The following is a 23,287-nucleotide window of genomic DNA, read 5'->3' as shown; positions in this document are numbered from 1 at the left end:
CCACACAAGAAAGCATATGAATTGTGAAAAAAAGTGGTTGAAGGAAAAGATTAAGATATCTTGCCTTCACCAAATATAGCTTTGCACTGTCTGTCATGGTTATTGCATTTCCCTTGGAAGCAGATGTCACTTTTCCCACACGCACTTCCGTCTTGTCTAAACACGTCCTCTGGGCACAGATGTGACGCGCCGCTGCAATATTCTGGCAGATCACACTCATCACCGATATCTCTACACAACTTTCCTGCAAGATCAAACTGGGGGGGAAACAGGCAAACCAAGCACAAGGATGAATAAGATTACTTTCAGCAAGCTTCTCACACGAAGAAGTCTATCGTTGTAAAATGGATTTATTTTGGGGGTACCCAGAAACACTCGAGGTAAAGGAAAAAGTCAGCCTGCATTCACAAGCAGGCAGCCCACTAACTGCAGAGGGAACCGAAGTGATGGACGGCATCTCGCCAGCCCAGCATTCAGAAGGGGACAGTGGGGCTCAGAGCAGCCACTAGCACAGTTCATGTTTGAATTCAGGCATTTCAGGTCGAATGGTCATGTGTGCCCATGCCTATTTGTGCCCTGGGCACTAACAGGCAACTGTTTTCTCCCCAGTGTCTCACAATCACAAGGCAGATAAGTCATCTTTGAAAATAGTATGATTTTAACGCCAGATTCATGAGTCTGGGCATCTGGTTCATGATCGTATGCTTATTCTCTGTATGCTCCACCACATTTCTTCACTCCTTTCTTTGCTTCCATTGGGAGCAGTAACATTTTACCAGTGGTTTGTTGCAGGGCTACAGCTTTTTTAGCTAACCATGAGAAACGTGCCAGACATCTCTACACAGGATTAGTAGGCCTACAACTTTATTTTCCCAAGACAGAAAATACATTTCATAGCACTATGCTAAAGCAACCAACTAACCAACCAAACAAAAACGATTTAATATTTAATTGAGCTTAAAATATGCAGCCTACTAGAAATATTTTATGCAATGTATTACCTGGCATTTTGTGCAGCAATGTCCTGACACACAAGTGAGCCCTGGCGCAAGCGTACAATTGGACTGGCAACAGCCATTGTCACGGCATACCTGTAAGCACATAACACGATACCGTCTCATTAACTACATCATGTGGGCTGTCCTTCAGAGAAGGTGGCATTGCCAGGCTTTATTTCATTTAATAGTCACTGAAGTAATGCCGTGTCCTAATATCATTTCTTCAGTCCATTGAGGAACAGCTTGGGTTGTAATTGCGAGCCCTGCAAGATGGCTGGAGTCACTTGGAAACCACGTGAGACTCAGTCAGGGCTGAGCGCACACACAGGACAGCTCGGCAAGGGCTCAGCGGTTCAAGACCAGAAAGGACATTAGCAACACCTGCTGACTTTCTGCCACGTAGAAGTTCATCAGATCTACGTGGATATTCACTGGCCACTGAACGACTCTCCTCTTTCTGCAGAGCTGTCCCACTTGTTGACTTCCCGAACCCCTCAATCCCACAATACAGGAAAGCTGATAGTCTGAAAAGTCTCTTACATTAGCAAAACTACTTCTTTTTCAAAAATTTAAGAGAAGAATAATCCTCTCAGTCGATATCACGTGAGATTTCAAGTTACGGCTGATAAATAACTTGGGGAATCGTGGCACAGATCTTAGTTTGTCCAAAATTTAAAGCACTTGTAAACAGAAATTTCTCATAGAAAGCATTAGACAATCTTCAGAAATATCACCATTTTGCTACTTACACTAGATATGCAGTGCTAAAGAGCCCCTCTCATTCACAGACCGTAAGCTACTGTGGAAAGGAACTGCCAAAGGATGAATTTTACACGTAGAAAGTGCGAGGGTCAGCTAGTCCAACACAGACACAAGACAAACTACTGCTAAACCTTCCTGGAGAGGTACCTTTTTAGATTTTTATACCTCATGCCTTCTCTAGGTAGCTCAGTCCATTGTCCACGCTTCTTATAGTTTGGAAGGGTGGGTTTTTTTCCTGAGATGTAATCTAAACCTGGCTGCCGGCTAAACCCTGCCTGCCAACAAAGAACAGTAGTTCAAACTTTTCTTTAAGGAGCCATTCAAATACTTGAAACTGCTGTCGTGTCCTCTTTCCTCCTGCCCATATGCATCTCTCTCTCTCAACCTTTCCTTGTAAAGCTTGTGTTCCAGCTCCTCGTCATTTCTGCTGCTTCCCTTCCTTTCTCTTAGCCCTCTCAGAGGTTGATGCCTAAGCAGAGCTGTGCAGGGTGATGCTAGCATCTCCTGTATCTTGCCAATAATACTTATTTGAAGGCTGGCCCAACTGCCTGTGCTTTCTTTGCGAATAGCATCACACTGCTAACTCACATTTGCGATGAGATCAGGGACTCAGCAGGGCAGGAACCGAGTCAAGACCAGACGCAGGTGATTTCTTTCAGTCTGATGCCGTCGCATCTGGTTTGTAGTGCCCCTCACAGGAGACCATTCCCCTTGTTCCAATCACACACTTTTGTTAATGCAAACTACAGTCATTTCAGTTTGCTGGACAACTCGGTCTAAAACATATGGAGCTGCCACCCAGCAGTTAAAAATGGCCCTGAGGTCTCAGGTATTTCCATACAGTACGCAGACAAGATATAAGTTTACTACATCCAACTCAAATGCAATCTGCTCCTGGTATAACTGAACAGATTCTGCTATGAAAGGTTCCTGTAGAGCTCTGAAAGACGGGATTGATTTTGTGCCCCCATAATCCTCTGTGTATTCAAGTTTATATATTGGAAATAAAAAGAAAGGGATATTTTAGGTGTCTGACTTCTATTCATTTCAAAGGAGAGCTGTGGAGCTGGCAGATTTAGGACTGTGTGTATTCCTTAAGTGAGCACGCTCTATCTCTTAGACAATATTTCTGAACTTGAAAGAAAACCAAGGGCTTAATAATGTTACTGCAACAAAGCTGGCAAAGCAAAGTCCTAATGTACTAACCTTATCTCTACCACAATCGCATTCTTCGTCTTCTTCCAAGAGACCATTCCCACACTGATTATATGTGAGTGTAGCTACAGGTGGCATGTTAAGTAGACAATTTAATTTTCCCATCATCAACCTGTCATAGAAGTCAGCAGCAGAGCAGTTACTGAACTCTGTGCACTCTCTGGAATAAAGTATATTCATTAGGATCAATGATATAAAGTACATAAAACAACCAAGTGAGCCAGTGAGCAATAAGCAACAAACACATTACTTCCCATGAAGACTGTAATCGGACAACTCAAGAAATGTAAATCCCTACTGAACAGAAGGATATGGAGGGCAGACCTCCTTAAACAGGGATGGAGAACCAGGGAAGCAGGTCACAGTAAGGACGAGGCAGAGCAAAAGACAAGCTGGTAGAAGACAATTAGAGTTAAGGAAAACAGTTGCTGCACTGGCCTGCAGGGATCTGTGCTGGGCCCAATTTGTTCAACATTTTAATTGATGACCTGGAAATGAGGGTGTGCAGTGAAAGCTCCCCAAGTTTGCAAAGGATACCAAATTATTCTGGGTAATCGAGTCTCAAGCTGATGGAGAGGAGCTGCAGAAAAATCTCACCAGGCTAACGGAGTGGGCAAAGAAATGGCAGATGAACTTTAATGTTGATATGTGCAAGGTAATGCACCTGGGGCAAAATAACTTCATCTAGGGGCTAGGGGCAGACATTACACATAAACCAGTATAAGCGATCAAAAACTGTTTCAACCTGTAACAGAACAGATGTTCAGTGCACATAAACTAGGTTGAAAATGGCTGAAACTGGCTTGTGATAAACCTGGTTGAATGTAGTTTCAGACTTAGCTGATTTGGCTCAAACCAGTTTATACAATGTCTGTTCTGGACTCCGTCCTGGTTTAAGTTAAACCAGAGTCCCCCAGCATCCCAGATGCTTTGCAGTCCTGGGCGGGGCTCTCTGCTCCAGAAAGCAGGGCTGGCCCCGCCCGCCTGCTACCTCACTGGCGCTCGCTCTGACAGGGACTGCAGGCTTAGCAGTGTCTGCCTGGCTTCCCTGTGCCCCTGCTCCCCGCTCCCTGCTCCAGCAGGGATTCCCCACTCCCCTCTCCCACAGCACGGACGGTAGCCAGCATGTGGTATGCTAGCTAATGCTGAAAGGTGTCCGTGTTAGAAAGACAGGACAAAGGCAGACAGGACTGTGTCCCCTTAGGGCTTTTTGGAGCTAATCAACAGGTAGCTGGTAACATCCCTCCATTCCTTGCTTGGAAAAAGTTGTCTAATAAGAGCTTGAACTAAAGAGAGGTTTTTGTTTTCTTGATGGGATGCTAAATGCTATCAACTCCCTGTGTAACTCCCAGCTGTGTAACTAAATGCGGTGCAACTCCCTGCTGACACCCTCGCTGGTCAGGAGCAGCTGGAGGAGGGAGGGAACCCCTCCCTGTGGGGGGGAGCCCCTCCCTCATTGGAGCTTTCAGACACTCCTGACCACACCCCACTCAGTTCAGCACTCTGGAAGGGAAGGGAGGGCTGCTTTAGTGCCCCCCAGCTTCTAGCCTGAGCCACTGTAGGCATATGCCTGCCTTTCTTCAGTCTAGAGGGGGTGTCTGTACGGTTACAAACCGGTTTGGCATAGCCAGGATGAACTAACCTGCAAAGATTGAATCAATTCAGGCTCAGGCTTTTTGAACGTCTGTCCATAGCCTACGTGCACAAAGCTGGATTCTGAACTAGCTCATGACTCAGGAGAGAGACCTTGGAAAGAGACTAGCTTATGACGACTCAAGAAAGACACCTCGGTGAGATTGTATATAGTTCAGCTTGCAATGATGACCAAACAAGCCAATAAAATGTTGGGCATCATTAAGGAGGAAATTGAAAATGAAACAGAGAACATCATCATGCCATTATACAAAGTCATACTGTGCCCACATTTTAAAAACTGCGTGCAGTTCTCATCCCTGTCAGTGGCATTTTTGAATGGTTCAATTATTTTGTGTGTCTGCCCTCTCGGTTATTTAATATCTTCATGCAAACAGCCTGGAAAACAAAAAGAAGGAAACCAAAGTATTAGTAGAGGATGTAAAACTGGGCACACGGGGAATATGGAAACAATATGCGATAGCGGTCCTGACTGTGAAACTGGGCTTGAAGGACGTACCCTGTTCAGGAAAGATAGAAGCAGGAAGGTAAAGACAGCGTGACAGGATTGTATATTAAAGATAGCACAGCTTGTCAATAAATAAGTGAGGGTCTACATTTCATAAGGGAAAATATAAATAGATTAAGGGGAACAAGTCAATAGAGACACGAGGACTGTGTACCTCAGAGAGTTGAGTGTGCAAGGGGCTAGAATTTCCTTAAATTAAAGGTGCAAAAGCTGCTCCAATCTTGGGTGAACGATCATCTCAAGAAGGGTACTGAATGTAAGCAGAGCCTCAAAGGAATGGAAAAAAAGGGATCAAAAAGGAAGCTATGTCTTCAAGTGAGGCTGTATAGATCAAATGAAAACTTCCAAAAGTCAAGCTGAGTTAGACCTTATAGCGGGTAATGAAGCTAAAGAACGAAAGGTCCTCTAGTCATGTAAACACGAGAGAAAGGAAAGAAGTACTGTGGCTACTGGGGGGCGCTGAGGATAGAGCCGAGATTAAAGATCTCTGGGGCTGAGCCAAAAGCTCAATGAGTACTTTGCTTCAGTCATCAAGATACGGCAATTAGCACTAAAGAGACTGAGGTTGTGGACGTGGGAATCGGTGCAGCCAGGATGGGTACGAAGGGAGCAGTCTCTTTTGGGGGAAACCAGATAACTCCCATCCCACAGTTTTCAAAGACCTGGAGTGTGGCATCCCAGGTCTGGAAGTAAGACTATTCACAGACCTAGTCCGGAGCGGCCCAAGATGCCTGGAGAACAGCACATGTTCACCCTGTATTTAATATAGGGGAAACGCTCTCGGAGCAACAACAGGCGTGTTTGCATCAGTTTAACAGTATGACTACAGAACACATTTTGAAAGCAAGAAATAATTCAAAGCATGGTGATAAATGAAAACTGGGACAAAGATTTCGCTCACTTGTAGACAAAGGAAATGAAGCGGGTCTCTCATCGATCTGGACTTCAGTAAAAACAAACTTGAGTTCTTTCTTTGACAAAGTACTGTGCTTACTCAAATCCAAGATCAGGTCTTTTTTACCTCATTTAACACGGGGGAAAGCCCCTCATCTTGGAGTCGAGTACAAGCTGGGGGTGGGGGGCAGAGTCGGAGCCACAGCAGCCCCCTCCCTGCTCCTTGCAGCCGCTGCACCCCCACCTGCCACCACTCCACTTTGCAGCTCCAGGTCTGGTCTGGCCCCGGGGGAAGGAGCACGGTGGCACTTCAGCCCCAGCCCAGCCACCCAGCAGTGGTAGCTCTGGCTCTGGCCCTGGCCCTGGCCCCAGAGCTGCCGCTGAGGAGCTGGGCTGAAGTGATGATGTGCCCTGAAGCTGGAGCCTCAGGCGCTGGGGGGAGGGATTAAAGACGATGTGGGGGGCATGCGGGGAGCAGGCATGCGGGGAGCAAGTGCTAAGGAAGACGGGCACTGAAGGGGCAGGGGCAGGGTATGCAGGCATGGGTGGCAGGTGGCGGGTGGGGGCAAGTTGGGGGGAACAAGTAGCAGGGAGCAAGGGTCAAGCCACTTGACTCTCCTGCTGCCTGCCCCACTCCCCCCGCATGCCTGACTTTCCTCACACCAGCAATGGGGAGCGGAGGAAGAAATTTAAGATAAAGCTCCAATAGTCAGGTGCCGTACATGGAAAATTATAACCAATTTAGAAATGTCCCATGTCTAGAATCAAACTGGGGCTTGTCTTAAATTCATATTTGTCTTGGACTCAGGTAAATATAGTAACTACTTGGGTGGATGAAGGGGATGTAGTGGATAGTGTGAAGCTGGACTTCAATAAGGCTTTTAACCAAGTCCCGCGTGACCTTCCCACAAACACACTGGAGAACCGCAGGCTGGACAGGACTGCTAGACAACCGGCTCAACAGCCACAACCAACGGGCAATCATCAACAGATCCATGTCAGAGGGGCAGAGGGTTTTGAGTGAAGTCCCACTGGCATCTGTGCTGGCTCTGGTGCTGTCCAATGTGTTCGGTGATCATGTGAATACTGGCATAGACAGCGTCTTGAGCAAACCTGCAGACAATGCAACACCGGGAAGGACTATGAAGTATTGGAGGAGGGAAGCCCAATTCAGGAGGATCTCACCAGATTGGAAAGCGGAGCTGGAATGGGCAGGATGAAGTTCAGTGCAGACAAATGCAAGGTGCTGCACCTCGGGGAGAAGAATCCAAAATACCAATCAGAAGTTGACACCTAGCTGGATGGCAGCACTCAGGAGAAGGACTGGGGAGTCCTGGTAGATCAGAGACTCAATACGAGTCTGCGGTGGGATGCAGCTGCACAAAAGACCAATGTGTTTTTTGGACACATCAAGGGAAGCAGTAGGTGCAAGACATGGGGACTGATAGCGATAGTTAGGCTTCTCTACTCGGCACTGGTTAGGCCTTACTTGGAATAGCACGTGCTGTTCTGGGCTCCTCAGTGTTAAAAGGAGGTGGAGAAGTTAGAGAGGGCCCAGAGGCAGGCGACAAAGAAGATCAAAGGGCTTGGAAAGCAAATCATACGGGAAGAGGATTAAGGAGCTAAGCATTTTCATCTTGCCGAAAAGGCACTTAAAGAAGGGGCATGATGGGACGTGGACCAGTGGCTTGAATTGGTGCAAAGGTTTAGACTGGATCTCAGGAAAAGCTTCTTTCCAATGAGGCAGTGGACCAGACCCCGAGACAAGTTTGGGACTCTCCATCCCTGGAGGTGCTCGAGGGGAGGCCAGGTAAGTAGTGGTCAGGGAGGATCTAAGCATAGCTATTCCCATGTTCTGCTATGGGTATTTCCCAAGCTGCTGGGCTTTCCTGGCTGCCACATAGGGCCAGGAAGGAAGTTTCCCCCCTCCTGCTGCTACATGTGTCAGGAGGATTTTCTTCAGCTTCCTCTGAAGCACTGGCTGTTGGCTGCAGCCCAAGCTGGGGATTTTGACTGGGTCTTAAACCTGGAGGTTTCTGACTAGAGGCTTTTGCCCGTCCTTTCAGGATCAGACCCATTGCCACATTTGGGGTCAGGAATTTCCCCCTTGTCAGGCTGGTATGGACTGCAGGGTTTTGCCTCCCTTTGTAGCAGGGACTGTGGCCCGCTGCCTGGGATCTCTGTAGCATATCTGAACAACCTTGGCAGGAGCAGGGCACAGAAAAAGAGGCAATGTTAAGGTGCAGCATTGAAAGGAGAAATGTTGGGCTGGAAGCAGATTACTGCTAGAGTTCCCAAACATCAGTTGAGGAACTGGTCTTGATTAATATTTGTATTAATGCCAACTCCGCTGTCCTTTCACCAACTGTACTGGTATTGGTGATCACTGCTACTGACAAAAGAGGAGAGGCAGTGTGCAAGGGGGGTGAGTGGCTGAGTGCTGCAAGGAATACAGCCTGCCAAATGATTAGGGCAGCGATTCTCAACCAGGATTCTCCAGCATTATTGTATCAAAAGAGAATGAAAAAAAGGGGTACATTCAAACTTAGCGTTACTCACGAGAGTTTTGATCTCATAATGCATCTTTCTTTGCAGCCAGGGCATCGGCAGAATCTGGCTACATTGCCGGCTTCATCATCATGTCCAAAAATGAGAGCGTGGCCAAGCTCATGAGCAGAACCAGCTGCATTATATACGTTCTCATTATTGCTGAACTGTACACAGGGAGACAAAACACAAAGATGAAAAGCACTTGGAAATAATTGCACATTGACTCAGAAAGTCTCTGGGAGAGCTCAGCTCTAAAAATATGTAAGTATGATTTCCACAGCAAACATGAGGGCTGCATGTGCAAGTGGCCAGTTTGAGTAATTACAGAATCCCACGGGAGAACTTGCACAGAGAAGGATTAATTCTTTAGTGGTGTCCTAGGACGTCTCTTGGCACGGGAAGCCTCCTGAGCAAGTTTGCAGACGACACCAAACCTCCTCTTTCCACAGTCCTGTATCTGTCGCTGGTGAAAAGAGGGCCTTTTTCTGGTGATATCTTTTATTGGACCAACTGTACAATCAGGAGAGACATTAGACCAGGGGTGGGTGAAATACGGCCTGTTGGGGCCCACAGCAGGTCTTTGTCTGGCCTGTGGCAGGTCCCTCCGTCCTGCCTGGCTCAGGCACAGTCCAGCTATGGCACGTCCTGCCACCCCTGGGCATGCAGCACGGCTGGGCAGCTCCGCAGCTGCACTGTCTTTCTAGGCAGCCCAGCTTGTGGCGGCAGCTCCTTCCAGCTGTCGCTACCACTGGCCCCAGCCCTGTGGTACCAGCGGGGACCTGCACTGCACAGTCCTGACACATCGTGCCCAGACTCAGCAGCAACACACCCTCCCCACAAAACCCCCATACCCACCCACCCACATCCACTCACACACACACACACAATCCCCACAAACCCCAGACCCCATGCCCCTCTACCCACAATATACAAGAGTAAGACTTGTTTGAGCTCTTATGCCATCACCTCCATATACGCCACACACACTCCCTGCATGCAGCAGACACGCAGTAATATTGAGCACTCTGTGAGCTTCACTACTATGGGCAGCCCCTGCACGGAGGGGGTCAGAGCGCTTCGTTTTCAGGAACACCCAACAAATGCATCTGCTTCTCGACCTGGGACCAGGCAGTATCCAGAGCTTGCATTTCCAGGCAAAAGCCATCAAGTGCATCTTTCCAGGGTTGGGAACTTCACACCTGCTCAGGGACCTAGTGTCAAGGCAAACAAACTTGAACTCCTCTGACAAAGTACCAACTTGGGTAGATGAAGAAAATGCTGTGGATATAGTGCACCTGGACTTCAGCAAGGTTTTCGACAAGGTCCTGCAGGACCATAAATAAATTGGAGAAACGTTGGCTGGACAGAGCTACTAGTAAGTGAATAGACAGCTAGCTCAGCAGCCAAAAGCAAAGGGAAATTATCAACAGATCCCTGTCAGAATGGCAGGAGGTTTCACGGGGAGTCCAACGGGGTCTGTCCTGGGCCCGGTGCTGTTCAACATGTTTGCTAATGGTTGGGACGCTGGCACAGGAAGCTTTCTGAGCAAGTTTGCAGGTGACACTACACTGGGAAGGACTGTGGACACACTGGAGGATGTGAGGGAGTGCAATTCAGAAGGCTCTTGAAAGATTGGAAATCTGTGCTGGAGCTAACCGAATGAAATTCAGGGCAGACAAGTGCAAGATACTGCAACTTGGGAACAAGAATCAAAAACACAAATGCAAAATGGGTGACACCTGGCTGGATGGCAGCACTGCAGAGAAGGATCTGGGAGTCTTGGTAGATCCCAGACTCAAATGTGTCTGCAGTGTGATGTAGCTGCACAAAAGGCACAAGCATTTTAGGGCACCTGCATTTTAGGGATGCATCAATAGAAGAATTAGGTGCAAGACCCTGGAGGTGCTCGTGCCTCTCTCCTCAGAGCTGGTCAGGCCTCATCTGCGAAATCCAGACAGGGTTGCTATGCATTCATCCAGACTGTGCCAAACTGGACAGGTTTAAAATGCGACCTGAGGACGGGCACTTGGGCTAAGAGAAGACTGTCAAAAACCCCAAGACAGAATCAATTCAACCTTCGCAGACTGGACTGAACCAATAAGCAAGTGAACAGACGTTCACTTTTGATTCTGGAAATGCAGCCTTATGTCTGCAGTGGCTCAGGCCAGAAACTGGGGGAAGCTAGAGCATGTTTCCCTGCCTGGCTGGAGCAGACAGCCTGCACAAGGCTAGCCCCCTCACCCTGGGGGGTAGGGGGTGCAGGGGTGGGGATGTAAGTTAACTTGAATTTTGGGGGGAACTGGGAGAGAAGTTCAATAAACCAATTTAACGTAAATAAGTCTGATATTACATCCATCCAGGTTGATCTTAAACTGGTTTTGGCCATTTTGAAAGCAGCTTATATGCACTGAACTTCTGTTATGTTAAAGATTTGAACTGGTTTCCAATCACTTATACCAGTTTATGTGTAACTTCTGTCCCTAGCCTCGATGACCAAAGGCTTGTCCAACAGGTCTGTCAACTATGCAGTGGTCCAACAAAAGATATCACAGAAATCCTTGACGTTTTAAAATGAAACTTTGGGTTTAATGAACAACCATTTTTGAGAACACTCTTGGCTCAGAAAATTTCCAATCATCTGACATCTGCAATGGAGAACACTAGTATACTGTAGGAAAATTCGGGAGGAGGTGTACGTGTCAGGTAGACTCACTAGCATGAGAACTGCATGGTGTGGACTCAAAACAATAGCCTTACAAGTGCCAGCTGTGGACACACGAAGCATACAATCTGGGATAGGCTTTTACCCCTATAACAGAACGGGCCTTCAAATCTAGACAGACAAGTTTCTTTGGATAGAAGTGAGATCTTAAGCTATCAATTGAGTTGGTCTAATAAAAGATATGACATCCACCCAAACAACTTTGTCTGCCTGTGGCCTTAGATCAGCATGGTTACAGTCAACAACCCTTCAAATCTAGTCTCCCAACTTGGGCCAACTTATAATAAGTTTGACTACTTTATTTAACTCAGTTAATGAGGCCAAAACTGAACTTCTTTTTTTTCCCTCAGTCTCTCCTCAACTTAATTTGTCAGAGCCAACAACACCATCATCTTCCTCACAGCCAGGCCAGGAATCGGAGGCATCATCCACCGTTCATGTCCTTGTCCCACATGGCCGAGACGTACTCACATATTACTACTTCCTCTACAATACCTCCGAAACCAGAACCGGGTTTTTCCCTGCACAACTGAGTCTGTTATGAAGACACTCAGCGCTGGGAGCTGTAGTCCTTTCTATCAGCTCATCTCACTTGAGCAGCCACACTTCTTTTTCACTTGCAAGCCAGGTCCTTTATTTGAAGCCTTCTCAGCAAAGGAAGTCAAACAGAAAAACGTCCCTCTTCCCTCTCCAGGCTAATAAACAGTACTCGCCTTTCTCCCTCCAGGCTGTAACACAGATGGTGCCTTCCTCCAGGCTACCAAGGCTCTCCAGCCTCATCAAGTTCCCTCTGCCTCCCTGACCTTGTTCAGCTAGCCCTTTTCAGTGTTTCCAGCTGGGCATCTGACCCGTGGCCTGGTCCCCTCCAGTGCCACGTCATCAGCAAGCAGGGTTTCATTGCCATTTTCCTTCCTTTCCTCCTACGGCTTGTCTCAGTGGATTAAATAAAAAGTTGAGGAACCACAACTGTTATGTTCCCAAGATCAGGAATAAGGTTAAAGCATCTCAACTGGCCATGCATTTGATACAACTCAAAAATTAGGAAAACCCAAGTGCCACACCACATTGCACCACACCGGTGCAGCCTTACTGCAGAAACGATTTGAAACTATCTGGTATTACACGACGTATTGCAAGATACTCTTTTCTTACCCTAATAATAGATGTTGAGGCGTCTGTGTTGCATACGGTTCCCTGTGTTGCCAGTCCTAGCGTGCCTCGATAGTGTCTGCCTCTGTCGAGAAAACACATTACAAAATATTGAATGCTACTACAATCTGCAGTTGGCATGGATTTCACAGCATAAATCAGTAAAGAAAAATACTTGTTTTACCTACAAAAAGAACTTTTTCTTGTTCTTCTTCCCTGAAAATGTGTCCTCTTATACCCAAGGTCTTCAAATCTAGAGTCCCTACTGGTTAAAGATCCCCCCGTCTGAAGCAATTATAATTTTTCAGGGGTGCAGTAACAGTACTGAAAGCTGCAAGGCCGCAGGAGTCAACAAAGGACGTTTTAAATGGTAAAAATGAGGTTCAGTCAGAAAGTATTGCTTCCTAATTTTTCCCTTCAAAGCAAACCAGTAGCAGCCAGGGAGAAAAAATTCTGTCCAAGCACAGGAGCCTCCACTTGAAGCTGAAAACTGCACGCGAGCCCGTTGTAATGTGTCCCAAGGGAGACAGGCCCGAGGCGCTGCTTCTGCGTGGCAGTGCTCACCCACTCTGCAGTTTGCACACCGCAGAGACAACGGCATCATTTGAATGGACTGCGCTGCCCCATCCTCAGTCCATAGCTGCATGTTTAGCACTAACAGGCAAGGGTTTTTTCCAATAATATTTGCTGAGAAAGAAAAATAGGAGACATCACTTTCTGACTGGTCCTCATATTTTAAAATTACTTTGAAACCATTTTAAAAGTGAGAAGTTCTTCAAATTAGGCATTTACATTATGTAAAGATAAGCTGTACAGGTCAGAATGAAATTGTTCCATTTTCTCATGCAAGCTGCCCACCGTTGAGGAGAAGTGGCCTGTAGCTGTACAAATAATGGAGGAAGCCGTGTTAATTAAATCTGACAGCGTAGAGAAATTCATGAGTCCATGTATCAAGGTGCAACGTTGACATTCACTGGGATGAAATTCAGCAACACTTCAACATCACCCCGGATATCTTTAAGCCCTCAATGTGGAATCACATTGAAATCTAAAAGAATTTTACTAAAAAAGCAAGAAAACTTTCATTTTCTTTGCCAGTTTATTTATTCAAGCTCTAGCCTCAGCCTTCTAGTTCTTGCTGAACATTTCCCATCATCTGAAAGCCATTTAATGCAAGGTGGAAGGGTAAAGACTTCCAGTAACCCTTCTGCGTGCACGGCTGATTTGTTTTAAATTTAAATGGTTATAGACAAGGAATAAAATGAAGAATAAATAGAAATATAGGATGTCATACCATATGAGACGAGGCAGAGAACATGATTATAATGACTGATGAGCACAGGCAAGAAGAGTCTATGCGCAAGCAAGGCTATGCCTTTTAATGCTTGCTACACATGAGTGGCTCAAGTCACAAAATACAGATTCATGGGTAAAAAAAAAGATGTGTCAGTGTTCAAGAAATGTCCTCAAATCTCTGGATTTTATCTAGTAATCCTTTATAACTCAAAGGGAAGACCTGAGAAAATGTGAAATGGTTAGTGAAATATCTGAAAGGTTTCACCTCCCAGAGCTTGCCCAGAGTTGAGGAAGCAAACCTTCCCCAGGGTCCGAGCACTGGGCATGTGGCTTGCTCACGAAACACGTGCAGAGTCCTTGGTATGGGAGACTTCAGGTGGCTTTAGGGAACTGAGAGGAGGTCTCAGTGGACATCGTGACTGCTGGCACGGAAGAAGTCATAAAGGGCAAACAGGAGGACAGAGAGTTTGGGGTAGCCTGTGGCATACTTAGAAGGGCTGAAACTTTAAGGTATGATAATTGCACACTGGAGAGGCTCAGACCGAGATCCCCAAGTGTTAACCTGCAAAGCTTTCCGTGGCTGTAAGGATCGCCAGGAAGCCTCTTCTCACAATCTGGGATAAGCAGTATCTATATAATTTAGTGTCCTCCATCTGCACTCCCACAGGAAGCAGAACGTGCACAGTCAGGAGCAGAGCTGGGGGAGTCGCTGGGTCTTGCAGCCAACTTCTACAACACTTGCCTTCCTCCTTGCCTACACTGGAAGCGCGGGGGAAGGAAGGAAAAAACCGCATGCAGACTGGACGTGATGGGGGAACTGCATGCTGACCGAAGAGAGGCTCTGTATTCCAGCGACCATGCAACAAGGATGTTAAGCAGGAGACGTTTTGTATCAGGATTTTCTTGGCCTGGCACTAGCCCTGAGCCTGCATAGGATGCAAAGCCAAAGGGCAGTCTCATCAAAAAGCTCAACACAGCCCTAGGATATGGCGGGGACTCTGACTTCCAAAATGTTATTCTAAATTTCTTATTTGAAAAAAGGGGCTTGACAATTTCCTCAAGCAAAGCTCTTCAGCAGAGAAGGCGAAGCAGCCTGCCTTTCATTTTAATAAGCCATATTCCTTCTGCCATTTAACTGGCAGGTCTAGTTCAGGCTCCAGCTGCAAGCAGGGTCAAGTAGCCATTGAAATGAATCTGTAAATACAGCGCACAAGGCTACCAAATCATGTTTGCAGCCGCATTGGTAATTCTTCCGTTTCTGAATTGTTTTAACATTTATCTTCTGAACATGAATGTGCTTTTAACAGTGTGTGGACAGAAAGAATAAGAGGATACTCAATATGGAAAGACATTATATGTTCTGGCATCAATTGTAAGTACTACTTTAGCACAATGCAGGCACATCTACATAAGATGCTTACGGCACATTAGCCTAAAACACTGTGCAGTAGTGTGGCTGTTAAAAACCATGCTAACAGCCTGCTGTGCAGTGTTATTAGGCTAATGCGCAGAAAGCATTGCAAAATACCCGTGTGCCAGCACTACTGCACAGGAACTGTAGTTACTGCGCAGTTAGTTAGTACTTCATTGAACACATACTAAACTAAATGCACAGTAATTCGGGCACATTAATGAACCTGTAGACACACCCTGCATCATTAAACTATGGATAGTGTGTACAAGATACAGCTATTCAGAATATCGCAAGTGCCAATATAAATGTTTAAAAAACACCAGGAAAGGCTCTTAAAACCATCAAACTTTAGGGTATAACCCAAGCTCATCTAAGTGGGGATTAAAAAGTAACCATTTCCTTAGGAAGAAGCCACTCATAACTGCACAGGTCCTGCCCTTCCCTCTGAAATGTCTAGTGATCATCACTGCTGGATTAGAGCAGGGGTATCGTATTCACCTTGCCCCAGGGGTGCCGGAGTAGGTTCGATCCAGTGTGGAGACACCTCATCTGCCCTGTGGGGCTGCTCGCAGGGCCAGAAGTGTGGTGGTGGGTCAAGCAGCACTAACTGCTGTGGTTCCTAGAGCCACGTTGGCTGCTGCTTGTCCTGAAGTCACACTCTTGGCCCACGAGCAGCCCTGCAGGCAGACGACACAGCGCTGCGCTCTGGATCCAGCCCACGAGGCTGGAAATCTGGCAGCGGGACGAGCGGCAGCAGTGTGAATTGCCACAACTCCCGAAGCTGTGGATATTAATGCTGCCACTGCTCACCCCACCACCCAGGACCCAGACCCGCAGGCCAGATGACCCGGCTCCGCAGGCTGGACCCATGCTGCTGTGTTTTTGACACCCCGGGATTAGAGAGACGACTTGTACAGTGTGGTGGGGCAGTTCTTATATTCTTTCCTAGAAACAAAGCCAGCTCTGTGGGCACAGAAGGTCTGAACTCTCCTCTTGTTTCAGATGCAAAAACCCCACAACATCCCAATATTGGAAATAGCAAATTTGGTTACATAAACGAAAATGCATGTTAAATCTTTCATAAAAGCTGAGGAACGTGCATTTAATACTGACATGTCAGAAACAGTATCTACATAGTCATACAAAAATGAAAGAGTATCTTACAGGAGTAATTGCGCATGGTCAAAGTATATGCGGGGTTTAAGGAACCGTCTAGCCCATGGAGCGAAAAAGTGAAAAGCGTGGTCCAGTAAATGAGTGACTGTGATTTGGTCCACGTCTGTCCATATCTCAGTTCCAACCAGAACAATGCGCAGATTAAGTGACGTGTACATCTGCAAAGAGACCAAGCGTTGAAAACAAGGTGTCATCTACTTGCCGGGTTTTACAGTACATGATTTCCATGTGCTCATGTTGATGTTTCAGAGACCTTCTGCTTGACCCAATATTTTTCTGCAGTTTGTTCATTTATATTGTTAGTTATAAGAACAATATTGACTGCAGAATATGTATTTTCATTTGTTCACTTTTTTTTTTAATACCATTTCTGCTCACCTAAGATCTTCCTCTGCCCTGGTAGTTCATGATTACACTCCCTCATGCATGAACACATTGACATCACACGCATGCGGTACTTGAGAGGGGAGGAAGTTTGGGAGGCAAGAAGAGGAAGCTGAGGTGTGCATGTAAAATGGGGAAGGGGCTTGCCATCAGCAACCAAGAAATAATCATGCTGGAAGCAATTAAGTAGCTCCCAAATCAGGCACTTGAAAGGGGCATAAGAACAAAAGATGTGCCATACTGGGTCAGACCCATGGTCCACCTAGCCCAGACCCTGCTCCAGCAGTGGCAGAAATGGTCACTATAGAGGTGGCAAATTAAACCGGATATATCTAGTGCAGTGGTTCTCAGCCTGGATCGCTTGGAGGAACCCCTCAGAAAACACCAGCTCTTCATTTTCACTCTTTTTTAACTACTGAAAAACAACACGGCAGTTTTCTGTTGCGAAGGACTCAAAAAGACCACAGCTCTGGATTTCTGTTGGAAATCTCTGGATGCATCTTGTGAATCATATTTGCCCACCTAACAGTGCTGATAGGTGTGGTACCCCCAGGCTCCCTCGAAAGGATCTAGCATCCTGGGGGGGAGATCTTGAGGGGCTTAGTGTGAGCACCCTTTGCTATAGATAGGTTCATAAGTGGGATACTTAGGAGAGCAGGGGGAGTCCTAGGAGAGCAGGGGGAGTCCCCAGGGTTGATACGACAGTCTTGTAATAGTTTTGTTGCCAATGTGGCACACTGCACCTGAAGGTCACTGAAGAGGCATGGAGGGAGCTGGAGAAGGAAAGCACGAGTCCCAGGGAGGACAGGGGAATGGCAATGGCACAAGAAAAACTGAAGTGAAGCAGTCTGCTGTGCTGGCTGGGACATGGCACTCCTACCTCTTCCCTGTTGGCTTAGAAAATGGCATTTAAAGGTTTGCTTTTTGGGAACTGGCTTACAGGTATCTGTGTATGCATGAGAATGGTTCGGAAAGGGTAGCAGGGGTTACCTGGTCTCTAGGAGTCTGGGTCACAGTCACAGCCGTGGGAGTAGACAGGCCATCTAACACAACAAGGCCAACAGGGAGGCAGGGTCTCAACGCCCCTTGGAACCCATACCAGGGTTGGCCGTAGGGGTCCTTCAGGACAGAGACCAAACAAAACTTTCCAGGGAGTGCCAAGGAAGAGCTTCCCCTGGAAGAGGCTGATTCCTCGCATACTCTCATCAGTAGTAACTTCCAGATGGGATGGGATCCTGAAGTTTGCTTGGAGGTCTCAAGCAATGAGACACAATGGAGCTAGACAACCATCTGCCCCAACCTACTGTAAAAGTTGAAATGCAAGCCACTGGGAAAAGGTTAAAAAACTGAGTGTGGTTAGGTTGTAGAAAAGGAGATTAAGGGCCGGTATTATTGAAATTTATGGGGCGCGTCATTAGACCAAACTTTTAAAATGACCAGTTGGTTGAAGGACAAAGTGGGTACCAGAGCGGAAGGGAGGCACTGAGCACAGTGCCTCGGTTTACAAGAAGTGATGGCTCCCACATTCCCCTCGTACTGCCATACATACTAACCCCCACTTCCACACCCCATCACACAGCCCAGGCACACTCCCCCCACACACAGCCCCCCACAGACTGCATACCCACCCACACCCCACATATCCACACGCACACACCCACATGCTCCCTCACCCCGCATACCCACCCCCCCATACAATATACAAGCACAAAACTGTATTTTAAGCCATTGTGTAATCCCCTGTGTGTGCACGACACAAACTTGTTTAAATTGGGACAAAAACTGTTGGAAATCAAATTCATGAATGCTGTAGATGTTTCCTTTTTCAAATAGAGTTTGGTATTGTGCTGGTTCCAAGACGGCACAACCGCTTTCTGGAAGGAGTACTTTGGGGGCAAGGGAACAGACTTCTGGTGTCAAAGGTCAGGGGGCTGGACTTCCGGTCACAAGATGTTGACCGGGGGGGGGGGAAGGCACCTGCCAAGGGGTGGAGCTACCCATGCGGCTTTCAACAGCTTTCCAAAACTCAGGACATCATCCTCCGCTCAAAATAATTACCCCTGGTTTACATGACCGGCCCCAAAGAGTGTGTGGCGGGGGGTGGGGGCATGTCGGCTCTCCTGGACATGCTCCATCATTCACAACGGGAGATTGGCTAGTAAAGCACAAAACAGCTCTTACTGGAGAAACCCCTTTTGAAAGGCGCAGGGCTGGATACCCTGAACCCTGTGGCATTAGAGCTGACTACAAAGATTTGCATCCTGTTGCTGCTGTTGATTAGTAATATTTTAAATGCGACTAAAATAAGATGGAAAGAAAGCTTGTATTAGTTTGTTTTTTTAAGAAGGGCAGTCAGACCAAGGAAAAAAAAATTATAGGTCATTTAATATAAAAGCAATCTCAAACAAAATAATGGAAAAAAGGGGACTAAAGGATTTTTAGTTTTTGCTAAGTATTTTGTTTGTTTTTTAAATATAGGGGAGACAGGTAAAACAAGAATTAATATTTTGCAGGTTAAAACTGGGCTTTAAAACAACCCCAAAAACCAAGGTGGAGTAACCAGTAAACCTAATTACAAGGAGAAGTGGTAGGGTCTCGATCCCTTTCTCTTTTCATATCTAGACTGGACGCCCGTCTCAACGTTACCCTTCAGTCAATTATTCCCCAATAACTGTGACCGGTCGTAGCCAGCATACCAGATTAGACAGACCACTGGATTAGCACAGAACAGCAACTCTTCTGGTGCTAATATTTGCCAAACTAGTAATTCAGTTGAAAAGAATAGTAGAACATTTTTCACTTACAGCATATATTTAGGAAATAACTTACCGTGTTCAGTATGCTGGTCATAAGGAGCATTGAGTTTAACACCTTGGTTTCATTTTCCTCAAGCCTTTTATACTGCAAAAAGAAGAAAAAAACCCACAAAACACCTCTGGAAACACAGTGCTGACCAAAGAACCAATTTTCTTCTTAGTACTACTTCTTGTAATAGTGTTATTATGCATCTATTCTGTATCTCTATTATGCAGGAAAAAACTCTTCAGAACCTGCCTCTGTGATTTTCCACAGAAAATCCAGTGTTTCACATCACAAAACATGTGCAGAGCCCAGGCCCACGCTGGCCCTTATCTGGATACATGGGTCACAGCCACATAGGGAAGGAGGACTTGTGTCTATGCAGTGGGTCCTAGGGGACACCACGCCTGTCCAGGGAGAGAAAACACACACAACACTTCCAGAAATATTGAAAAAAAGATGTGCTTAAAAGGAGATGGTGATTACTTTTCTTCCAAAGATATCACCTGTGTTCCCCTACTGATGCTCAAGAAGGCTCATGCCCGGCAACTCTCCCTGGTTGATCTGGGCTTGCAGAGACTATGCTGACTGATTTAGTGCCCCTGTCTTCATGCTCTCATAGGCTGTCTGCATTTGGAGGTGACATCTGCACAGTTATGCTGAGAAATGGCAGAAGGGGGAGTGTCATCTGCTACTTCCTCCTCTAACACACCTCTTTTCAGTGGCCATTAGTCAACCCTACGTGGGGCCCTATGTGGGGAAGAACTAGTTGAATGTGACCCTTGAAGAAAGAAAGACTAAGCACTGGTGACGCCACACCGAAATGGCAGCTTCAGGCGAGAGAGGCAGTGGTCATGGGGGACCGAAATGACCCGGACATCTGCTGGGAGGAGCAGATGACCAAAACAAACCACTCACGTAGGTCCTTAACCTGCATGCAGGACCTCCACCTAACCCGGAGGTGTCCAGTCCCACCAGGGATAACACCTTGCTACGCTTGGTCTTTGCAACAGGGGATGATCTTGTGGGTAACCTGAGAGTGCACAGTAGCCTGGGAGACAGCGACCATCATTTGGTCGAATTTACAATCCAACCAAGGGTGGGAAAAATCAGCAGCAAAGCTGAAGTGTTAGACTTCAGAAGGGACAATTAGGGCCCAGGCTAGTTGGCGAGGTGGCTGAACTCAAGAGCATCGAGCATATGGGTCCAGGAGACTTGGCAGTTTCTCGAGGGAGTGATCCTTGGGGCACAAAAGGAGACTATTCCACTATGCTGGAAAGGGGGAAAGGGGACTAAAAAGTCCCCTTGGTTGAACAGGGAACCCCAGAAAAGACTCGGGGCAAAGAAAGAGATGTATAGGCAGTGGAAGCAGGGGGCAGCCCCCAAGGAGGAATATACCCCTCTGGCGCACTATTGCAGGGAATCAGGCAGGCCAAGGTAGGACTGGGGCTTAGGAGGGCTACGACAATAAAGGACAATAAAAAGCCCTTCTACAGAGACCTGGCGAGCAAAAGGGAGGCGCAGAGTAACACAGGGCCCCCGCAGGACAAGTCAGGACAGTTGGGGGCTGACACAGGGAACAGGCGGAGCTCTTCAGTGAGTTCTTCGCTTCAGTATTGCTCAGGACTGATGAAGACAATTTGCCCAGCTTGAACATACATAGATGTCCGGAAGGCACTAGACCGCCAATGGCTAGTGCTGACTTAGTTAAGGAGCACTTGGAGGGGCTGGGTGGGTACAAGTCAGCAGGCCTGGACGACCTCCATCCACGGGCGCTGAGGGAATTGGCCAGTGTCATAGCTGAGGTGCTGGCATGGCTCTTTGAACACTCATGGTGCTCCGGCCAGGTCCCTGGGGACTGGAAAAGGGCCAACGTGGTGCTCATCTCTAGGAAGGGGTCAAGGGATGAGCCGGGTAACATTAGGTCAGTCAGTCTCACCTCTATCCTTGGAAAAACACTGGAAAAAATCATTATCGAGTGCATTTGTGAAGGCCCAGCAGGGGAGATGATGCCGAAGGGAAACCAGCATGGGTTTGTGGCAGAAATGCCACCGTCGGTGCCCCTCTCCAGAGATCTGTCTCCACCAGCCTGGGAGGCTGCTGTTGAATCCCTCAGGGCGGGGATCCCCCACCTTGTCTGCAAGACAAAAGCCTGGGGCCTGGGAGGAAGGCTCTGGTCACCTGGGCAGGGGGGGGAAAGGCCCGGCCCTGCGCGGGCCCAGGTAGCCAGGGATGCTTGGGAGATTGGTCGGCTTCTGGCCAGTATTGGCAGCTTCAATTGGACCGGGCTGCTGAGGTCAGAGAGGTTATTTAAGGGCCCGGTCCAGAAGGAAGGCAGCCATTAGCCATGCGGTCATCCAGGTGAATCTGAGCCTGGCTCTCTCCTCATCACCGCATGCTCCAAGAGTGCCCTGCCTCCAGAGGAAACTCCAACCACCTCCGGACAATGCGAGTGAGTAAGCTACTCGAGATCAGACTAGATATTTAGTTTCAGTAACTCAGATGCGTTTAAACGGCTACCTCAGCCACCCTGGTTTGCTCTATGGGATTCCTTTGATATTCCTGTAAGATTTCTATGATACTGCTCTACCTTTTACCCTGTTCCCGCCCTACCCCCTGTCATCAATAAAGTTCTCCTTGTGACCAGTGTGGGAGACTTACTGAGGGGTGGGTCTAAATTATGCCAAGGAGGCCCCTTAGGTCTGCAGACTAAGGGAGGCTTCCTAATAAGCCCCTGACTTGGGGAAGTGCCCCAAGTGCTGGTATTGGGTCTAGGACCCATTGGACGATCAGGCCTGTGTTCTCCAAGGTGCGCAGAGCCAGAAGTGAGTCCAGAGCCTTGGATGGTGGCAGCGGGACCCCAGGCTAGCGGGTGTGCTCCAGGGAAGGGGTCGGCCGGACGGGAGGCACCCCAGGGAGGCACTCGGAGCCTGGGAGGTGGGCGGGTGCAGGGAGGTGGGCGGCTCAACGCAGGAGCGCCCCCTACTGGCCCGCCACAGGGTTCATCACAGGTAGATCTTGCCTGACAAACCTTATAGCCTTTTACAAGCAGGTAACACATTGCCTTGACACAGGAGCTGAGGCAGATGAGGTAGATGTAAGGTGAGCTCTTAGGAAAGGAAGGACACTAACTTCCCTAATTTCTCCAATGAATGACTAAGGGGGATAATTTCCATTTTAATCTATAACGGGTTTCAGTGTTTAGTCCATTTGTACAAGTGTTTTAAACACAGCATCACTAAAATATGTTCAATGCATCAGAATACAGTCAGAACAAAAAGTACTGTAAGTAAAATGTGCTGAGACTTACCACCAGTTTGTCTGAAGTAAGGAAGAACTCTAGGTATCTGGTGTGTCCATACAAGGTGTGGTAACGAGGAACATACTGGAAATTAAGGAGCATACTAGCATTATGTACAGCAAATCCAGGAAATGACATGGCATGCAAAGACAGCAGCACGATAGTACAGTCCTACGCTGCCATCCTGTGTACTCCGGTGCAGCCAGTCCTATGTATGCCATGGTTACCGATCTGGAGAGCCATGCAACGTGAAAGGAGAGAATCAACTGTTAATTTTAACATAGACGCTACCATGGGTTACTGAATGGGCAGTTTACACCCAGAGTTCTGCTTTACACGACTCCAGCGCGGTTCCCTGCAAATGACTTGGTTTAGTGCCTTTACACAGAAGAGGGAAATTCTGACTGTAATTGCACAGAGCATGAATAGCAGAGAGTTGAAAAGGCATCGTAGTGCTTTCAGGGAA

General features: G+C 47.4%; 1 protein-coding gene across 1 annotated transcript; it reads right to left on the bottom strand.

Annotated features, from left to right (window-relative positions):
• Positions 1 to 50: 50 nt before the first annotated feature.
• Positions 51 to 22,923, bottom strand: LOC132249539 (disintegrin and metalloproteinase domain-containing protein 9-like). Its single transcript, XM_059724897.1, has 8 exons — positions 22,831 to 22,923; positions 19,551 to 19,622; positions 16,326 to 16,495; positions 12,455 to 12,536; positions 8,590 to 8,744; positions 2,967 to 3,135; positions 1,002 to 1,091; positions 51 to 257 (listed from the first exon to the last, which is right to left on the bottom strand). The coding sequence occupies exons 1-8, from the start codon at positions 22,921 to 22,923 to the stop codon at positions 51 to 53; spliced, it is 1,038 nt and encodes a 345-aa protein (XP_059580880.1).
• Between the last annotated feature and the right edge of the window lie 364 nt (positions 22,924 to 23,287).

This window comes from Alligator mississippiensis, chromosome 1 (assembly GCF_030867095.1).
Source record: "Alligator mississippiensis isolate rAllMis1 chromosome 1, rAllMis1, whole genome shotgun sequence".
NCBI classification, from domain to species: Eukaryota; Metazoa; Chordata; order Crocodylia; family Alligatoridae; genus Alligator; species Alligator mississippiensis.
Note: the sequence above shows the minus strand (reverse complement) of the source record. Positions and strands in the feature narration are given on the sequence as shown.